The sequence below is a fragment of the Ursus arctos genome, unplaced genomic scaffold, assembly GCF_023065955.2.
Source record: "Ursus arctos isolate Adak ecotype North America unplaced genomic scaffold, UrsArc2.0 scaffold_2, whole genome shotgun sequence".
NCBI classification, from domain to species: Eukaryota; Metazoa; Chordata; class Mammalia; order Carnivora; family Ursidae; genus Ursus; species Ursus arctos.
The window spans coordinates 64404111-64420733 of record NW_026622874.1 but is presented as its reverse complement, the minus strand read 5'-3'; the positions used below and the strand labels follow the sequence as shown (position 1 = coordinate 64420733).

Genomic DNA, 16623 nt, shown 5'->3' with positions numbered 1-16623 from the left:
TCACTCTTGTGCTACCGAAGTAAATGAGAATGCTAGGTCAACCAAGATTGAGGATATACTGATCAAAAACACTTAGGTTTATACTGAACAGGAATTAAATTTGCATTTGGCTCTGGAAGGAACCAGGGCACTCCCACTCGACAACAAATTTTCATTAGTTTTTCTCTGGGTCCCACAGGCAATATAAATCTGCAGGTCCCAAGTCAGGCTCCCTTGCTCAGTGGGGAGCCTGCTTCTCCCTCTCCCTCTGCAGCTCCCCCTGCTGTGCTCTCTCTCACTCTCTGTCAAATAAATAAAATCTTTAAAAAAAACTCTGCATGTGACACAGGAGGTGAGAATGAGCTTTTGGAGAGGAGCTCCTTTTCCTGTTCTCCCAAAGCCAAACTGAAACAAGGAATCACCTTCTTCCGCGATGGGTTTCCACTTGCTCTTACCCTGGTAAATGCCGCCTTTAGGGAGTGCCAGATTTAAGCAGAGAAATCTGGTATGAATTTCTGTGCTGCTCAGGCTCCAGGCCACCAGGAAAGAGGCCGATGTTAAGCGGTTCTAATACTCCTAAGTTCTGCTGAATCAACTTTCTGAAAACTTCTGGTTTCCTATTTATTTATTCCAAAGTTCAGCTATGTTTTAAGAAATGTTTTCCAAATTTTATCGAGTATTTTTAGTTTTAGGTACCACGAAGTTTATTTGTCTGCTCAGTACATCTAATCTACCTCATTGCTGTAAATAAAGAGCTCAAATTTACACCAAGGCCATCTGAATTCTAGCAGTCCCTTCCCAAACAGCCAAACTGCTCTAAGTCTCCACTTGCAAACTGGTGTTATAAAAATCATTTTCCCAATTATTAACACTTTCTGTCCAAATCTTTCCTGACCTCTTTGTGACATCTGACATTAAGAGGCTTCTATTACATGTACTCTTTGCTTTTTCTATATAAAAAAAATCTATTTAAAACTTTTATGTCATCACTGACATCTTTTCTTCCACTTCCCTCCAATGCGAATGTTTCTTAAATCTGCATTCTTGCCATCCTCTCTGGGTTAGCTCACTCACTGCCAGATTAAAGTTTCTATTACATACCATCTCCACCAGAGATCCTGCTCAAACTACAGGCCACTATTTCCAAATGGCTAACTAACATCTCCACCTCAACAGCCCAAACACTGTTCCAACTGAACATATCCAAACCTGAAGCCATTATCTATGCATTTCCTGTCACATTCCATTGTCCACACTGCAATGTTGCAGCGTTTCTCCACAATGGGTGTGTGCTAGACTGTGCTATTATCCTAAGTATTTGCTGCCCTGCCTTCTGTAACATTACGCCCCCCCCCCCCTCAACAGAAGGCTTACCCACGTGATCTGCCCTAGCACTGAAATGTGGGCAGAAACTACAAGAGCTGGTCACTGCTTTACTATGCCCCACACCCTCTCTCATAAGACCAGCAACACTGCCACTAGAGGCTCTGTTGGACAGGGTCCGAGAAGGAAGACAACACACAGCAGACCCACAATGGTCACAGGGCACGAACAAAAGGAAGACTTGTCTCAAGCCACTGAAATTCTGGGCCTTTTTTAGCTCTGCAAAATCTATCCTATTCTGAATTATACAATATATCAAATAATTTTTATCTTCCCTGTTCAAAATCCTTCAGTGGCTCCCAACGGCGTCTACAATAAAGTCTCAACGCCTCCAAATGAAACAAACAAACAAACAACAAAAACGCCTACGCCGTCGTATGGGGTCCAGTCTGTTACTACTTATACAGCCTCACTCTCTACCACAATCACGTAATATCCCTCACACACTAGTAACATCAAACAATGTGCTGCTCTCCAAAAATAGCATTCTCTTTTATGGTTCTATGCCTTTCTTTGTGCTAAACACATTCTTACTCTACTCTGCCCCACGTGTTTACACAAATGACAAAAGTATATTTGTCACATCTTTAGGGATGTCTTCTTTAGTCACCCACATGTTAAGTGCTGGAGTTTCTCTGTGTGTCACAATATTCGGTACACTGGCCCATTACAGAATTTAACACACCTTTTACTGGTGACTATGTCCGAATCCTTGAGGGCAGGGGCCTTATCTTATTCATGTTTGTATCTCCAGTGCTCAGTATCACAGTTACTCTCAATAAATATTTATTTAAATGAATAAAACGGGTCTTATGGTAAGAGTAACTTTATGTATCTAGGTATAATTTCTTTTGTTTACTAAAGTAAACTATTTTGGTGATTTTCTTTGTGGCTATCTCCTTGAAATCTCATTCTTTCTTTTCCAGGGTTGGCACATTTTTTCTGTAAAAATCTCAATGGTAGATATTTTAGGCTTTCTAGGATACGTATGTCTCACATATACTTTTTTCCCTTTCTCCTTTATCTTTTTAAGCAATCCTTTAAAAATATAAAAACAGGGGCACCTGGGTGGCTCAGTCAGTTAATTGTCCAACTCTTGGTTTCGGTTCAGATCATGATGTCAGGGTTATGGAACCAAGCCCCATATTAGGCTCTGCACTCAGTGGGGAGTCTGCTTGAGATTATCTCCCTTTCCTTCTCCCTTCCCCTCTAGCTCCCTCCTCTCTCCCAGCTAGTGCTCTCCCTCTCTGTCTCTAAATAAATAAAATCTTAAAAAAAAAAGAAAAAGTAAAAATTATTTTTAGCTGAGGGCTGCACTAAAAGAAGCCTTGGATCACCTCTGGTCCATAGGCTGCAGTTTGCTAAACCCTGGTTTAGGTCAACACCATCAAAAGTAGTCTCTCATTGTTTAAGAATCTCTCTGAAGCAGTATAAAAACAGAGCAGTTTGAGAGACAGAACTCTCACTGCTGCTCGAGTTCAACTGTACCTCTGGCAAAATGGGGCTAATAAAGCTTCAAATATGTTGAAGTTCATCATCAGATATATTCAACAAGCATGACACAGGTACAGTTTGACAGGGTGGCCTTGAACTGATGAAGGAATTAGATTTTCTGACTGTAAGTCCCAGGTGATCTACCAATCAAAAAACATGACAGAAAGCCAAGAAACGGTATGTCACTTCCTTGCATAAAATTTTCAGTGGTTCCTGAGCGTTATTAATAAGGTTCCCAACCTGCCTTTCCAGCCTCATCTTCAGTCCCTTTACCCTAACCACACTGGCTCTTTTATTTAATTTCTTAAACGCACTATTCTCCCCTTTACATATGTTACTCCCACTGCCTGGAATGATCCTACCACTGCCCATCTCTCCTGATGACACTGACAGATTAAAAAGGACTTCTTCTGAAATCCTCAGATAGAGGGCATATCTATATATATAGACACACACATACACACACACATATATCTTTATATATAAGACATATAAGATATATGTATATATATCTGTGATATATATATATTACTCTCTAGTTGTTTTTTTTTTATAAACACACACACAATCAGTAAAAAGGAAAAACTGAGAGTGTAATCTAAATCTGTGTATGAACACCATAAATATGACATACTGTATTAAGAGATTATACATATTTAAAATATATAAACATTACCCATTTTAAAAGTTGAGATTAGAAATAAATATTAATAGAGATTCTTCTTACAACCTCACAACTGTTTTGCATATCTCAGAGATTTGTGAATGCTACTTTGGAAACTACTGCTTTACTAAGCCAATTTTATATATATAGCCAAGTCTTTATTAAATAGTTCCAGTCCACACTGCCCTATAACACCACATACTCCTTTACATCTTAAAATCTCTATTTTTGTGTCTGCCTACTCTTGTACCTAATCATTTTGAATTATTCCCTCTGGACCACAGCAAAACCACTACACCTCTGGGAGTAAGCCTACCCGGACTTCAGGAGCATAAAAGGGAGGACTAGGACACTGTTTCAGTGTACATTTCTGCTCATTCACACATCCCACGACCGCTTGTTTTTTTCTACAGTATCATACGCGTAAATACAAATTATTTTATGTTGTAAAAGTTTATAGTATCATAATCTAAGTCTGTTCACAAGTAACAGATGGGAAATTCTAGTTAAAGTCTGGTACAACAAACAGTACTTGCCTGTTGATGAAGTACTCTCAGATGACGACCTCTTCCGGGTAGGGCTACAGTTTGTGCTCTCTGATGGTCGCTGGGAAGACTTCTCTGAGGTTGGCTGGGAACCTGGAGAGAGAGGAAAAGATAGAAATCATAGGAAAATTCAAGTCTAAAAATAAAGTCAAACCATTCTGTGTCAGAACTGTAGCATTTTAGTTGTTGCCAGTGCCATTCCCTGAAATAATACAACTTTTAAACTGACAGTAAAGTAGACAATAAGCAGAGGACAAACCATACTATGCGCTGCCGACAGAATCTCACAGGTCTCATATACATGAATTTCTCCTGTTACGTTAACAGAGGGAAAACTAGTTTTAGAGGAAGAATGAACAAAATACACGATTTAGTTTTTATGTATCACTGCTATGAAACATATTAAGACATTTATTGATAAAGGTCACTAGCAATATTTTAATCACATCTGTTCCTCATTATCAGTTCAAATCCATCATATGAACCAAAAAACAAAATTTATAATACAATTAATTAGGAATGACTAATGTGAGAAAGCAGGTCCTCCCTGAGCATTTCATTTGATAGAATCAGAGGTGAGGATCAGAGTCAGACCTTAAATCCATACATCCTATCTACTCTACAGAAGTCACTTTCCTAGTCTGTGTGTTTCCTCTACAGCATATTCGGGAAGAACTTGGGGACTAATTTATCCACGGAATAGAGCAAACCTACTTTAAAGCTGTACACGTAAGATTCCTTGGTTATATACATAAAAGCTCATAAAGAGAAATAAACAATTCCCTTTCAAAAAGTCACATACTTTTTGCCAAAACCTGAAATCAATGCAGCGTAATTTAACACATTTCTTACTCAAGAGAAAAGTATGCTGTTCAGGAAAGATTATTTTTCTGGGTAAAATATACTTGGTTCTGATACTGGATTCCTTATAACCAAAAAATCCAGCTGCTGAGAAAACATAATGAATGTCCATCTCATGTTTGTCAAAAAACCAGCGGTACTGTGAAATGTTCATTCTAAACTAGAAAAGAAATTACAGGTAGAAAGCCTTATATATATCTAGAAGCACAAAAGGTACAAGAAATAAAATACTGGAAGATGCGATTTTAAGGATCCCCCTCTAAATAAGAGTTAAGTCCTCAATGAAGATGTGACGAAGTGAATCCAGAGCAAGCCGAGGACAGAAGGACTGAATGGAGCTACGCTTCTAGTGTTCTCCTTTCTTTGAGAGAAATAATAAACCCCGAGCTCTGTTTTATTTATGTAGTGTCTTAAATCACATCACTGTAAATCCTTTTACCAGGCTCTTCTAGCATTGCCCAGGTGAGATACAGGACCATGTGTTGCCACTCAAGAGTAACAAGTTAGATTTTTGGGAAACTGGTATTGTGACAGCACACCCTATTTCTCAAACACAGTGACGAGTAATGCGAGGGCTCATCAAGAAGTAAGACTGTTTACTGTTGAATCTTAAATACAAAGGGATTTTAAAAACCAACAGTACAATAAATCCCCTAGACTGTGGTTCAGGTAAGATTTCCATTAAAGAGCTAAATACCACAATAAAAATATCTAAGAGGTAAAAGCTTAGGCGTCAGTAAAGACATAACTTTATAAGAATTAACACTGAAAAAGTCACACACTGTACTGGTAAATATCTCCTGCTCAGACACACAGCCAAGACAGAAGACAACCGTGGCCAAGAAGCTTGAGACATCAGTGAACTCTCCATCACTATTCTCCTGATGCATGGGCAAGCAATCTTAGATTAACTACAAGGGAAAGGAGGGGTTGGAGAGGACTTTTTATAAAGTCTTCTCTCTCGGTCATAAACTAACATTTACTGAGGACACTTTATATGCTTCGTCCTATGCTAGACACTGTGGAGGTGGGGGAGAGATATAAAAACAGTATACAAGTCTCTGCCCTCAAGGAGCTGATCTAGGGTCATGAATGTCATCATGTATGACATTTCAGATGGCATTTGTGCCATCCATTCTTGAGCTCCGTCTTCAGTTTCTAGGCTATTTGGTAATGCTTCCCAAATTTCCTGATCATCTTCAAGAAAGTCTTGATGAAGGCTGCAACTGTACCTTTGATCATCAGGATATCCTGAGAGTCACCCTGCCTGGCCTCACCCACCTCAGGGTAAAAGAGGGGACGGGTACTTTCTTCAAAGCTCCTTCTTTTGGTGGCATCTGGAGCTGCGGAGGAGGCAGTGGGAGGTGGAACGGGGGTCAGATCCCCGGAGATCGCTATTGGCAGCACTGTACAGCAATTCCTGAGAAACTGAAACAATTGAGAGAGACATGGCTTAGCTCACTCAGCTTCTGAGCCACTTTTCATTTCCTGAAAGTAATGGAGGCCAGCAGCCTATTCTTAGGATTTAACAGGAGATGGGAATAAAATTTCTTTCAGGATGGTTTTCATTTTTCATTTTAAAAGTCTGTTTGAATCCCCTTTTCATACAAAGCAGAGATGTTCTTAACAATATTCCATATTTAAGGGGAATAAGGATGTATCCCTGAGGTATAGATCTCTAGAGTTCAGTAATCATCAGATCTAGATCCTTATTTCATTTAAAAACATTGCTTATAGGACAGTAAGATGATGAGAATACCCGAAAAAAATGACCTAATGATGTAAAGCAACCAAGATTAAGACTGGAAAATGATGATCAAAACTTAGCACAAGGTAGCAACTTGTTAAACCTGCTCAAACTGGCCTAACAGCAGAAATCATAATGAGATCTGCAAACATTATCTCCGACACTGCCAAAAACGTACTGTGCAGCTGGGTGGCTGGGGAAGAGCAAAGTAACACCCAGAGAGAACGAGCATGTCCATTTCAAAAGAGACCAACATATCCACATTTCAAAACCTAAAACTGAGTGCCGCGCAGAGCTGTGTGTGGTGGAGTGTTAAGTACATCACCAAGGGGCAAGGTGCCCTGAGTTTGTCCTGACTCTGCTACAAATTAAATTTTAAGATCTAGGCAGGTAAACACACTAGAATGTTGTTTTGATAAAGCACTCTAACTCACATGGCTAATGTGAATTCCAAAGTGAAGTAATGTAAAAAATTAAAAGGGTTTTTATAAATGTCATACTGTTATACATAAATTGGCTCCTTAGGTTTATCGTAAATTTTTAGACCCCAATTACTTAATAACGTCACTGACATATAATGTATATGTGTAGGCAACTATTTGATATTAAAATAACAATTAAAGAAGGGCAGGGACTTATGCCCAGTTAGGAAATGGAACTAATGTAGACTATCAAGCATCATTCTTAAATGTGAAGAAGAGCCAGTAAAAGAAGTACGTCTGACAGGGAAGCAGGAGTAAGAAGGGACCTCCAAGGCTCATAGGCACCCATGAGGCTGTAAAAACCTCCTCTGAGGTGAATCTTGAATCCACTGACTCTTCAGCACAGCTTCTCCAGGGCTAGGGTTGTATTCTGGATTACATCCATAAAACCCGATGTGCCCACATGAGGCACAAGAACTTGTCCAACTCCGTTCGGGAGGAGAGCGGCTGTCTGCTTCCCCTGCTCGCTCCGCACATCTCTGACAACATGGCAGGCTCCTTAGGGTGGCGACTGCTCTGCCACGTGACACAAGTTTGTTCACGTCTCATCAGGGGTCACTTCAGATCTGCCTGGGGGGAGGCATGTGAAGCCTCTCCACTCCTTGTAGGACAAGAGATCTGTATGGATTCCAGTTCAAGAAACTCTGGTACTCCATCGAAGAATACATACAGAGAATACTTACAATTTCACTTATCAGAGAGTTCCCATCATTTCTCATTTCAATACAGTATAAAGCCAAATAATTAAATACTTCAGAAGTAAACAGAATATAAATGGGATCCTTCAATTCACAAAACTACTGGGTAGAAACACTACTGAGTGTCTCATTACTCAGATATCTAGCAGCTTCAGAAATATGTTTAGAAATGCCACACACATAAATGAAGTAGAAATTATAGATAAATCACAAAAGAATTACCCAAATAAAACTGCACTTCAACATAAATGTAAGTTGAGTACTACACCTACATTCTTTTTCTTCAGTTGGAAAAACAGAGGTCTTCATATAAAACAGAAGGCAGACTATCAGCAAGAAGGGAATCTGAAAAGGGAGAATATCATAAATTGGGAAAATAATGAGGGAAACTAAGAACTGAATACACTCAGACACGTGAGGGAGCCTTGGAAGTAGTTTTGACTATATGGTCTCTGGTTTTACCTGGCCACGATTCAATGAGCTTTTGAACATAAGACAGGTTTTGGAGAAACATTTTTGCCAAATTAAACAAAAAGGGGGAAAGATGGTACCTACAGCAAAACCCTAAGATGAAGTCATGGATAACAATGGCAGAAAGTTGAGAAAACAAAAAAAGAACATAACTGGATTTTAAGGGACAAGAATCTGGAAATCTTTCCATTATACACAAAAATGGGTAGAAACCAAGAAGCTGTTCTGAAGTTCATTTGTCACAAGAGATCTTGCTTGATGTCTACACACGAAGAACTAAAACCAGTCTAAGATAAAAAAGAAATACTACATTTACAGATGCCTGGGTGTGAAGACAGAGTCAAATGGGCAGAGATATCAGCCTAAAAAGAGAAAATTCCCATTGATAATAGTTGGGGGGGGGGGTGAGGAGTGGAAGGCATCTCAAAGAAAAAACTGGAATAATAATTCAACCTAACTGTTTCATTGAAGCCTGGAGTATCCTAGGCTAAAAATGAAGAATTTCCTAATGTAAATTAACAAAAGAACACAGTGAATGAAACCAACAGCTGGTTGGATAAAACATGTATTTCTTTAGTGTAAATCCACTATGAAAATTTTCATAACTTATAGTTATGAATTCTGGTCATGCCTTCTTGGGAGCTCAGCACTAAAGACCCAAGAAACTAGGGAAAGGTTTGGGTAAGCAGATTGGTTGTTTCCTTCTTTCTTTCTTTTTTTAAAAAGATTTTATTTTTAAGTAATCTCTACCATCTAACGTGGGGCTGGAACTCAGGACTCTTGAGATCAAGAGCCCAATACTCCTCCGACTGAGCCAGCCAGGCACCCGTGCCTGATGTGTCTAATGCTGGAAATAACTTTGAGTAAACTATGGAAGAACAGATTTGAAGTGTACCAGATTTGGAAGGGATACCATGCTGAAGCCAGTTTATAGATGATATACATTTATTTCAAAATCACATATTTAAAACTAACTTCTAACATTTAAAGCATTCCCATCCACCAAAACTAATGCATATTGTAAAATTTTAATTTTAAGAAAGAAGCTTATATTATCATTTACATGCTATTGGCAGTGTTTGTTGATCAGAGAATGAGTCAAAACTGGTTATAACACAAATGAATACCACAGTAAAAGAATCTGAACATAAAATACCAAGCTATTTGGAAGTTTCTGATCAGGTTTTTTCGTTTCCAGATTCAAATTCGGAATCCTTTGCTATGGTTAACAGCTCAGGAGCCCTGGAAGTTTCTCTTGAAAGAGCTGAGCACTGAGATAAAAGCTGGGTCCATGATAAAAACAGCTGTTTCCAATTGTGGGAAATACATTTACTGAGAGCAATACATTTCATCTGACTCACCAATTAAATGCACTACAAGAGAGAATGATTCAGAGCCTATGCTGGTGATTTTTAAGCTAAAAAGTCTGTTTTTTCCCCTCTAATTAGGCTATTTCTCATAATGCCCAAATCAGATCACTCACTGAAATGGAATTGCTCTGGAAATCCCCAAAACTGCACAAACCACCACAATCAATTTTCTGACCTCATCTCCACATGTTCACACTTCACTTTCGGGTATATCTTTATACATCATGCTAGTGAAACGGTCATGAATCAGAAAATTCTGATCAATGCACAGTCTTCAGTTAAAAAGAAAAAGCACAGTACACTTCACTTCAACTATTATGCTGTTACAGTGAATACACTTTTTTCCAAACAAAAAGAAAACTTAGCTCTAATTTATTCTTGGGGGGCAAAATGATTACCAAAACCTATTATATCTATATCTAAAATAGACATAAAATATATAATAAATAAATAAATAATATATATCTTTATACATTCCATAATTTGTAAGCTATAAATGGGAAATACCCCATGCTACCACTCTCCCCATTTTTGAAATCAGGTTACACGTTCTGACATGTACAGCCAGCCATGAGTTGAAAATCCTGAAAAACAGGGATGGAATATGTGATTCTCTAGGTCAGAAACTATTTTCCGTTAGACCTATCTGATGTCTACCTAATTTAAATACATACTTAATTAACTTGAATTACTTACGAGGACGGGATGAAGCCAGAAAGCCTGATCAGGCTTACATGTGAAATCACTACAATTTCATGTGCATCAGGCGGGTCTCAGCCCATTAGCCTGTAAGAGTTACTACAGAAGAGCACATTCAGTTAAAATAAGCTAACCACCACATAAACATCATTTATGAAATAATTAGACCTAATTTATAAAATTAGACCTGTTACCCTTTTTAAAGCTTTATGCAATTTGTTTAGTCCAAATCTGCTCAATTGTCAGTTTGCCCATCTATGAAACAAGAGAAAGTTAGCCACCTTGCTCCAGACTACCTAGGACTATCCTTCCTGCCTGTGCTCCTATCTAATTTCATTTATTTTCCTCATATTCACATCAATATAATTAATCAGATATGCCTGTTTTATGCCAATGAACACTTAACGATAAATCTACTCCGTATAAACACCTTTTTTTATTTTTTCTTTAATCAGTTATCAGTTTGAGATAGGCTTCACTCAAGAATTAGTACTCTCTAGTACTTTTTATTTTTTAAAGATTTTACTTATCTGAGACAGAGAGTCCACGAGCACATGCATGCACACACGCACTGTGGGGGGGAGGGGTATGAAGGGAGAGGGAGGAGCAGACTCCCCGCTAAAGCAGGGAGCCCAATGCAGGGGCTGGACCCCAGGACCCTGAGACCATGACCTGAGCCAAAGGCAGACGCTTAACTGGTTGACTGAGCCACCCAGGTGCCCCACTACTCTGCTTTAAGAAAAAAACTAAACTGGTTGTTTTGGAGTAATTTTAAATTTACAGAAGAGTTGTAAAGACAATACGAAGTAAGACTTCTCATATATCCTTTACCCAACTTCCCCTAATGTTAACCTCATATAACTATGGTACATTTGCCCAAACTATGAAATTTAATTTTCTCACTTATGTCCTTCTCCTGTTCTAGGGTCCAATTTAAGGTATCACATTGTATTTAGTTGTCATGTCTCCTTAATCTCCCTGATCTAAGAGAGTTTCTCAATCTTTCCTTGTTTTCTCAGGTCCTTAATACTTTTGCAAAGTACTGGTCACATATTTTGTACCATGTCCCTTTTTTGGGCTTGTTTTAGTATTATTAGACTGGGGTTGTGTTTTTGAAAAGAGTACTGGGGATGTGAGCTTTTGGAAAGAATACCACACTGTATCAGAGGGTACATGTTACTATAATGATTTGTCATTGGTCAAACTGAACTTGCTCCTGGTTAAGGTGCTGTCTGCTAGGCCTCTCCATTGTAAGTTAGTATTTACCCTTTCTGTACAATCTTATGTGGCATTAGATCACTAAGTTCAGTCTCTATCCAAGAAGTGGGGGTATTAAGCTCCACCTCCTTGAAGAGGACAGTCTACACATAATATTTGGAATTCTTCTGTAAGAAGGATTTGTCCCTTTCCACCACTGATCTCTTTAATCAAGTACTGGATTTTTCCCCCCCAAGTAAGCTCTACGCCCAACATGGGGAGTGAACTCAACAACCCCGAGATCAAGCCAGGAGTCCCATATAATCATTTATTTTTATCAACATGGATGAGTGGGTATTTACCACGTTCTTTACATTATAATCCAATAGTGTCATTAATTTTGTTGCTTAAACTATTCCTGCTTTGGCCACTGGAAGCTATTTCAGGATAATGTCCAGAAGGTAACTGGCAATTTTGTAATATATGGCATAGTGAGTAGTTTTTTGGATATTTTAACAGAATATCAATTAATGTATAATGAATCTATCTCCCAATTATATCTAGAAAAAAAACCAGCTGAAGAGTGAGGTCAATTTAAAATAACAAAGTTTAGGGGCACCTGGGTGGCTCAGTCGGCTGAGCATACAACTCCTGGTTTTGGTTCAGATCATGATGTCAGGGTCATGAGATCAAGTCCCGTGTGGGACACCGGGCTTAGCAGGGAGTCTGCTTGGAATTCCCCCCCTCCCTGCTTGCATTCTATCTAAAATAAATAAATCTTTAAAAAAAATTTAAAAAAACCACAAAGTTTAGTTATGCTCTTTTCACTTTAAGAATTATGTGACACTGAAACAATCACTTCATTGACAAGATGCAAATATTGTCTTGACAGAATGTATAATTATGAGTAAATAATAAACCAGACAGAATTGCTACAAAATTTAAAGCTGTTAAGAATTTAACTGCGTGCACTTCCTCAGAAATCTAACATTTACCACTACACAAACAGCTGAGATCACAAAAGGTAACGTGCTAACCCAAACTGTCCACTGTCTGCTCTCTAAGCTCTGTAGCACCTAACGCTGACCATAAACTCCCCTCAGGACACCCAGCATGCTTCCTGGAGACAGCAGTACTCCTTTCACAGCTTCCACAATCACTTCTCTAAAACGTCTATCTTCAGGCTGATTTCTCTTCTGAGCTACAGATCTCCGTATCCCACTAACCAGCATGAAACCCAAATCCACCTTCTGCTCCAACCATCTCCTCCTGCATGCCCCCTTTCATTTAGTCATAGGGCTGTCCAACCAATTCGCGAAGAGAGGGTCTTGCAGACATTCTAAAATCTCCCCCTTTCCTCACCTCTTTTTAAAATCAACTTCTATGTTTTCTTCATTACTACCTTAGTTCGGGCCCCCATAATATTTGGCTGGGACAATTCCCAAACTGGTGCACCTGATATTTTTCCAGTGCATCTACCACGGTGCTTTCAATATAATCTCAGCAATTCATTCTTCTTATTTTTTAAAAAAGATTTTATTTATTTATTCGACAGAGATAGAGACAGCCAGCGAGAGAGGGAACACAAGCAGGGGGAGTGGGAGAGGAAGAAGCAGGCTCATAGCGGAGGAGCCTGATGTGGGGCTCGATCTCATAACGCCGGGATCACGCCCTGAGCTGAAGGCAGACGCTCAACTGCTGTGCCACCCAGGCGCCCCATTCTTCTCCTTTAAAACCCTTAACTTCGGGGTGCCTGGGTGGTTCAGTCGGTTGAGTGTCTGCCTTTGGCTCAGGTCATGATTCCAGGGTCCTGGGATGGAGCCCTGTGTTGGGCTCCCTGCTCAGCAGGGAATCTGCCTCCCCTTTGCTCCTGCTCTTTCTCAAATGTATAAATTTTTAAAAAATAATAAAAATAAATAAAACCTTTAACTTCCCATTGCCTATAGGATAAACTCTATTAAACTCCTTGGTATCTTATATAAACAAGAGGTTTTATGATCTGTCTCCTGCCTAACTTTCCAGCCTCATCTCCTGGGTCCCATATCAGACTGTGTGCAGTTACTTAAGCACTCCGTCAGATCTCCAAGACCCTGAAAAACTTATTTCTCTGTAAGCAATAGTCTTCACCCTTTATTCTTTGCACACTAAACTAAAAATGTCTATCTCCTCTGAAGTGAGTCCCTCTCTTCTCTGCCCCCAAAACATGTTGTGAATACCTCGATTTTAGGAGCCATCAATAAGTGTTTGTTTTTTAAGATTTTAAGTAATCTCTACACCCAATGTGGGGCTCGAACTCATAACTTGGAGATGAAGAGTCAGACTCAATTGACTGGGCCAGCCAGACGCCCCTGGGGCTATCAATAATTATTTGTATACATGTCTATGTTTTCCATTGAACTATAAATTCCTGATGGCAGGAAATTACATTTTCCTCATGCTTGTACTCCCTGTTCCTGGCAAACAATAGACAATAACTGTGAAGGGGCGGAGGGCTGCTGGGTGGCTCAGTCGGTTGAGCATCTGCCTTTGGCTCAGGTCATGATCTCAGGGTCCTGGGATGGAGTCCTGCATCGGGCTCCCTGCTCAGCGGGGAGTCTGCTTTTCCCTCTGCCCCTCCACTCTCGTGGTCTCTCTCTCTAATAAATAAATAAAATCTTAAAAAAAAAAGAAAATCAGGACACATTTCTATCCATTTATCAAAAGAATGATTGTGAAGAAGATAGGCTCCAAGATACAGACAGAAGAATTCAGACTTTTTGATATAATAAAGAATTTATCTGTTCTTTGTCTTGGATTCCTAGCAAAAAGTTTCAAAAACCCTTGGAATTTCCTGAGTGATAGAAGTGTCTTCGTTATGCCAAAGAGGTGACTTAAGGTGGGTCCCAAGATAGCCTCAGTGATGGGGCTGCTCACTAGAAAGACCAATCACAGGATTAGAGGACTGAAATTTTGGGCCAGCCCAATCTACAGTGAGTGGGGGGGGGGGGGGCCTAGAGGTTGAGTTCAATCACGCAGTGATTTAATCAATCATGCTGATGTAAATTAAGCCCAATCAAAACTCTAGACCCACAGGCCTGCTGCTGCATCTTGACTGGTGAACACAGTGATTTGCTGGGAGATGCCACCCAGATGCCACAAAATGAGGGCATGGAAGTGGTGTGTCCCCTTCTCCACTCTAGACATTGCCCCATGAATCTCTTCAATTCCTGATCTGCATCCTTTATAATAAAACTGTAATCCTAAATACAGTGGTTTCAGTAAGTTCTGGGTCATTCTTCCAAATTATCACAATTGAGGGGTTGTGGGAAGCCCCAAATTTGTAGCAGGCTAGACAAGAGTATGGGTGGATTGGGGCACGGAAACTTGTCCTGCACAGTAAGGGAGGTCAGTCTTTGAAGGAGTTTGCTCTTACTCACAGGGTCCTTCCTAACTCCAGATAGCTAGTATCAGAACTGAACTGCAGGACACCCAGTTAGGATAGAAAATTAGTGTCAGAACAGTGACTTCAGAGCGATCTTAATGGTTTTGTTATTTTTTTTTTTTAAAGGGGAAGGAGACAAGTTCTTATTCTTAAAGCAGATATTTTCCTGTATTAGACCCTGAAACCAGGCTCACATTTATTCCTCCAGCCTACCTCCTGTAAGTGGTCTCTCGGGTGACTCTAATGTTTATGTAGATAATACATTCAACCACCATCTGTCTTCTCACTCACCTTCACCTCAATCCCCCACCTCTTACAAGCTCCTCATAACTCTTAGAGGCCTCAAACTAAAATGTTCCTTAGAGACAGATACCCTGCTTCAACATCTGAACCAGGCCAGGTACAGCACACTACAGGAAATTGAGGACTGAGGGGAGCTGAAGAATGTATGCCTCAACCAAGGGGGGTGGGGGGGCTGCCACTGAGACATAGCCACTGATGTCATCCAGGAAATGTGGATTAACTGTTGCCAGATGTACTGGTTTTTCTTCTAAAGAAAAGGTAGACTTCTGAACACTTACATGAAATCTCCAGATTTTTAAAACTAAGCAATTAAGTTTTTAAAAACAGACGAGATTACAAATGGTCCCAGATAACCAAAGGCTGACGGCTATTAACCCTGTTTATCACTACTTTAAATACTGCAGTTCCACAGGGCTGTCCTAGGCCGTTCTTTCTCACTCTGTACTCCCTCCTTAGGGGAGCACCATCCATCACACGATGACAGATACAGACGGTTCGTAAATGTATACTCTTATTTTCTTCTTTTTTTTTTATAGTACAGTGAAACAGCTCACACATAACTGATAAAGAGAAGAATACCAGGACAATACAGACATTGTGCAAGTCCACACATGATTTTTCAAAGCACATTAATGTTCAGAAGCACCAAGTTAACAGTGGAAGAGAATATATTCACGCAAAGGAAATGGAGTAAACCATTGAGCAATGCATGTCTCTTCACACTGCCCATTCATCATTCATCCCATATTCCTCTTCTTTGCTCCAACTGGTCAGAGATTTTCCAACGAGCGCTTATCCTGTGGTTTCCTGCAATCTCCGTGCAAAAGAACTGAACAAGGACAATAAATAGAACCAGCTATATGTAGGATCACTTCATTTATCTGCCAATGAGGTACCTTCTGTGTCTCCAACTGAGCAGCTTCAACCCTTCTTTGTAGTCCCTTCTATCAAGTTACCTTTATCTTTTCCTAAAAAGTTAAAGCCTATGTTTACTGGAGTATTTATTTATTTATTAAACAACTTAACTTGTCCTTTTAACTGCTGCTGGCATTTTCTAGAATTATTTTTCTTGGTGCTCTGCTTACAAAGTTGCATACATTTGGCGAATCTGCTCCCAGCTTTATCTTTTCCAGAAGCCCTTTTATTTTCAGCGAATGACTTTGACAGTTTCTCAAAACCTCATGGTGAAATGCCCCTATCTCCAGCCAAAACATCTTTATTGAGCTCCAGAACTACATCTCCAACTGCCTGCTCAGTCTCTCCACTTGAATGTTCTAAAGGCATCCCAAAGGTTCTGTAGATTAAAAGA

At 39.6% G+C, this 16623-nt stretch overlaps 1 protein-coding gene across 9 annotated transcripts in view; it reads right to left on the bottom strand.

The window, feature by feature from the left end:
* ASH1L (ASH1 like histone lysine methyltransferase) overlaps positions 1–16623 on the bottom strand; it is a 173606-nt gene that overhangs the window by 92694 nt on the left and 64289 nt on the right. For all 9 annotated transcript variants that reach the window (XM_057315003.1, XM_057314999.1, XM_048225436.2 and 6 more), the window contains one exon: positions 4057–4158. In XM_057315003.1, the coding sequence (XP_057170986.1) occupies positions 4057–4158 (102 nt within the window). The remainder of the gene's footprint in view (positions 1–4056; positions 4159–16623) is intronic.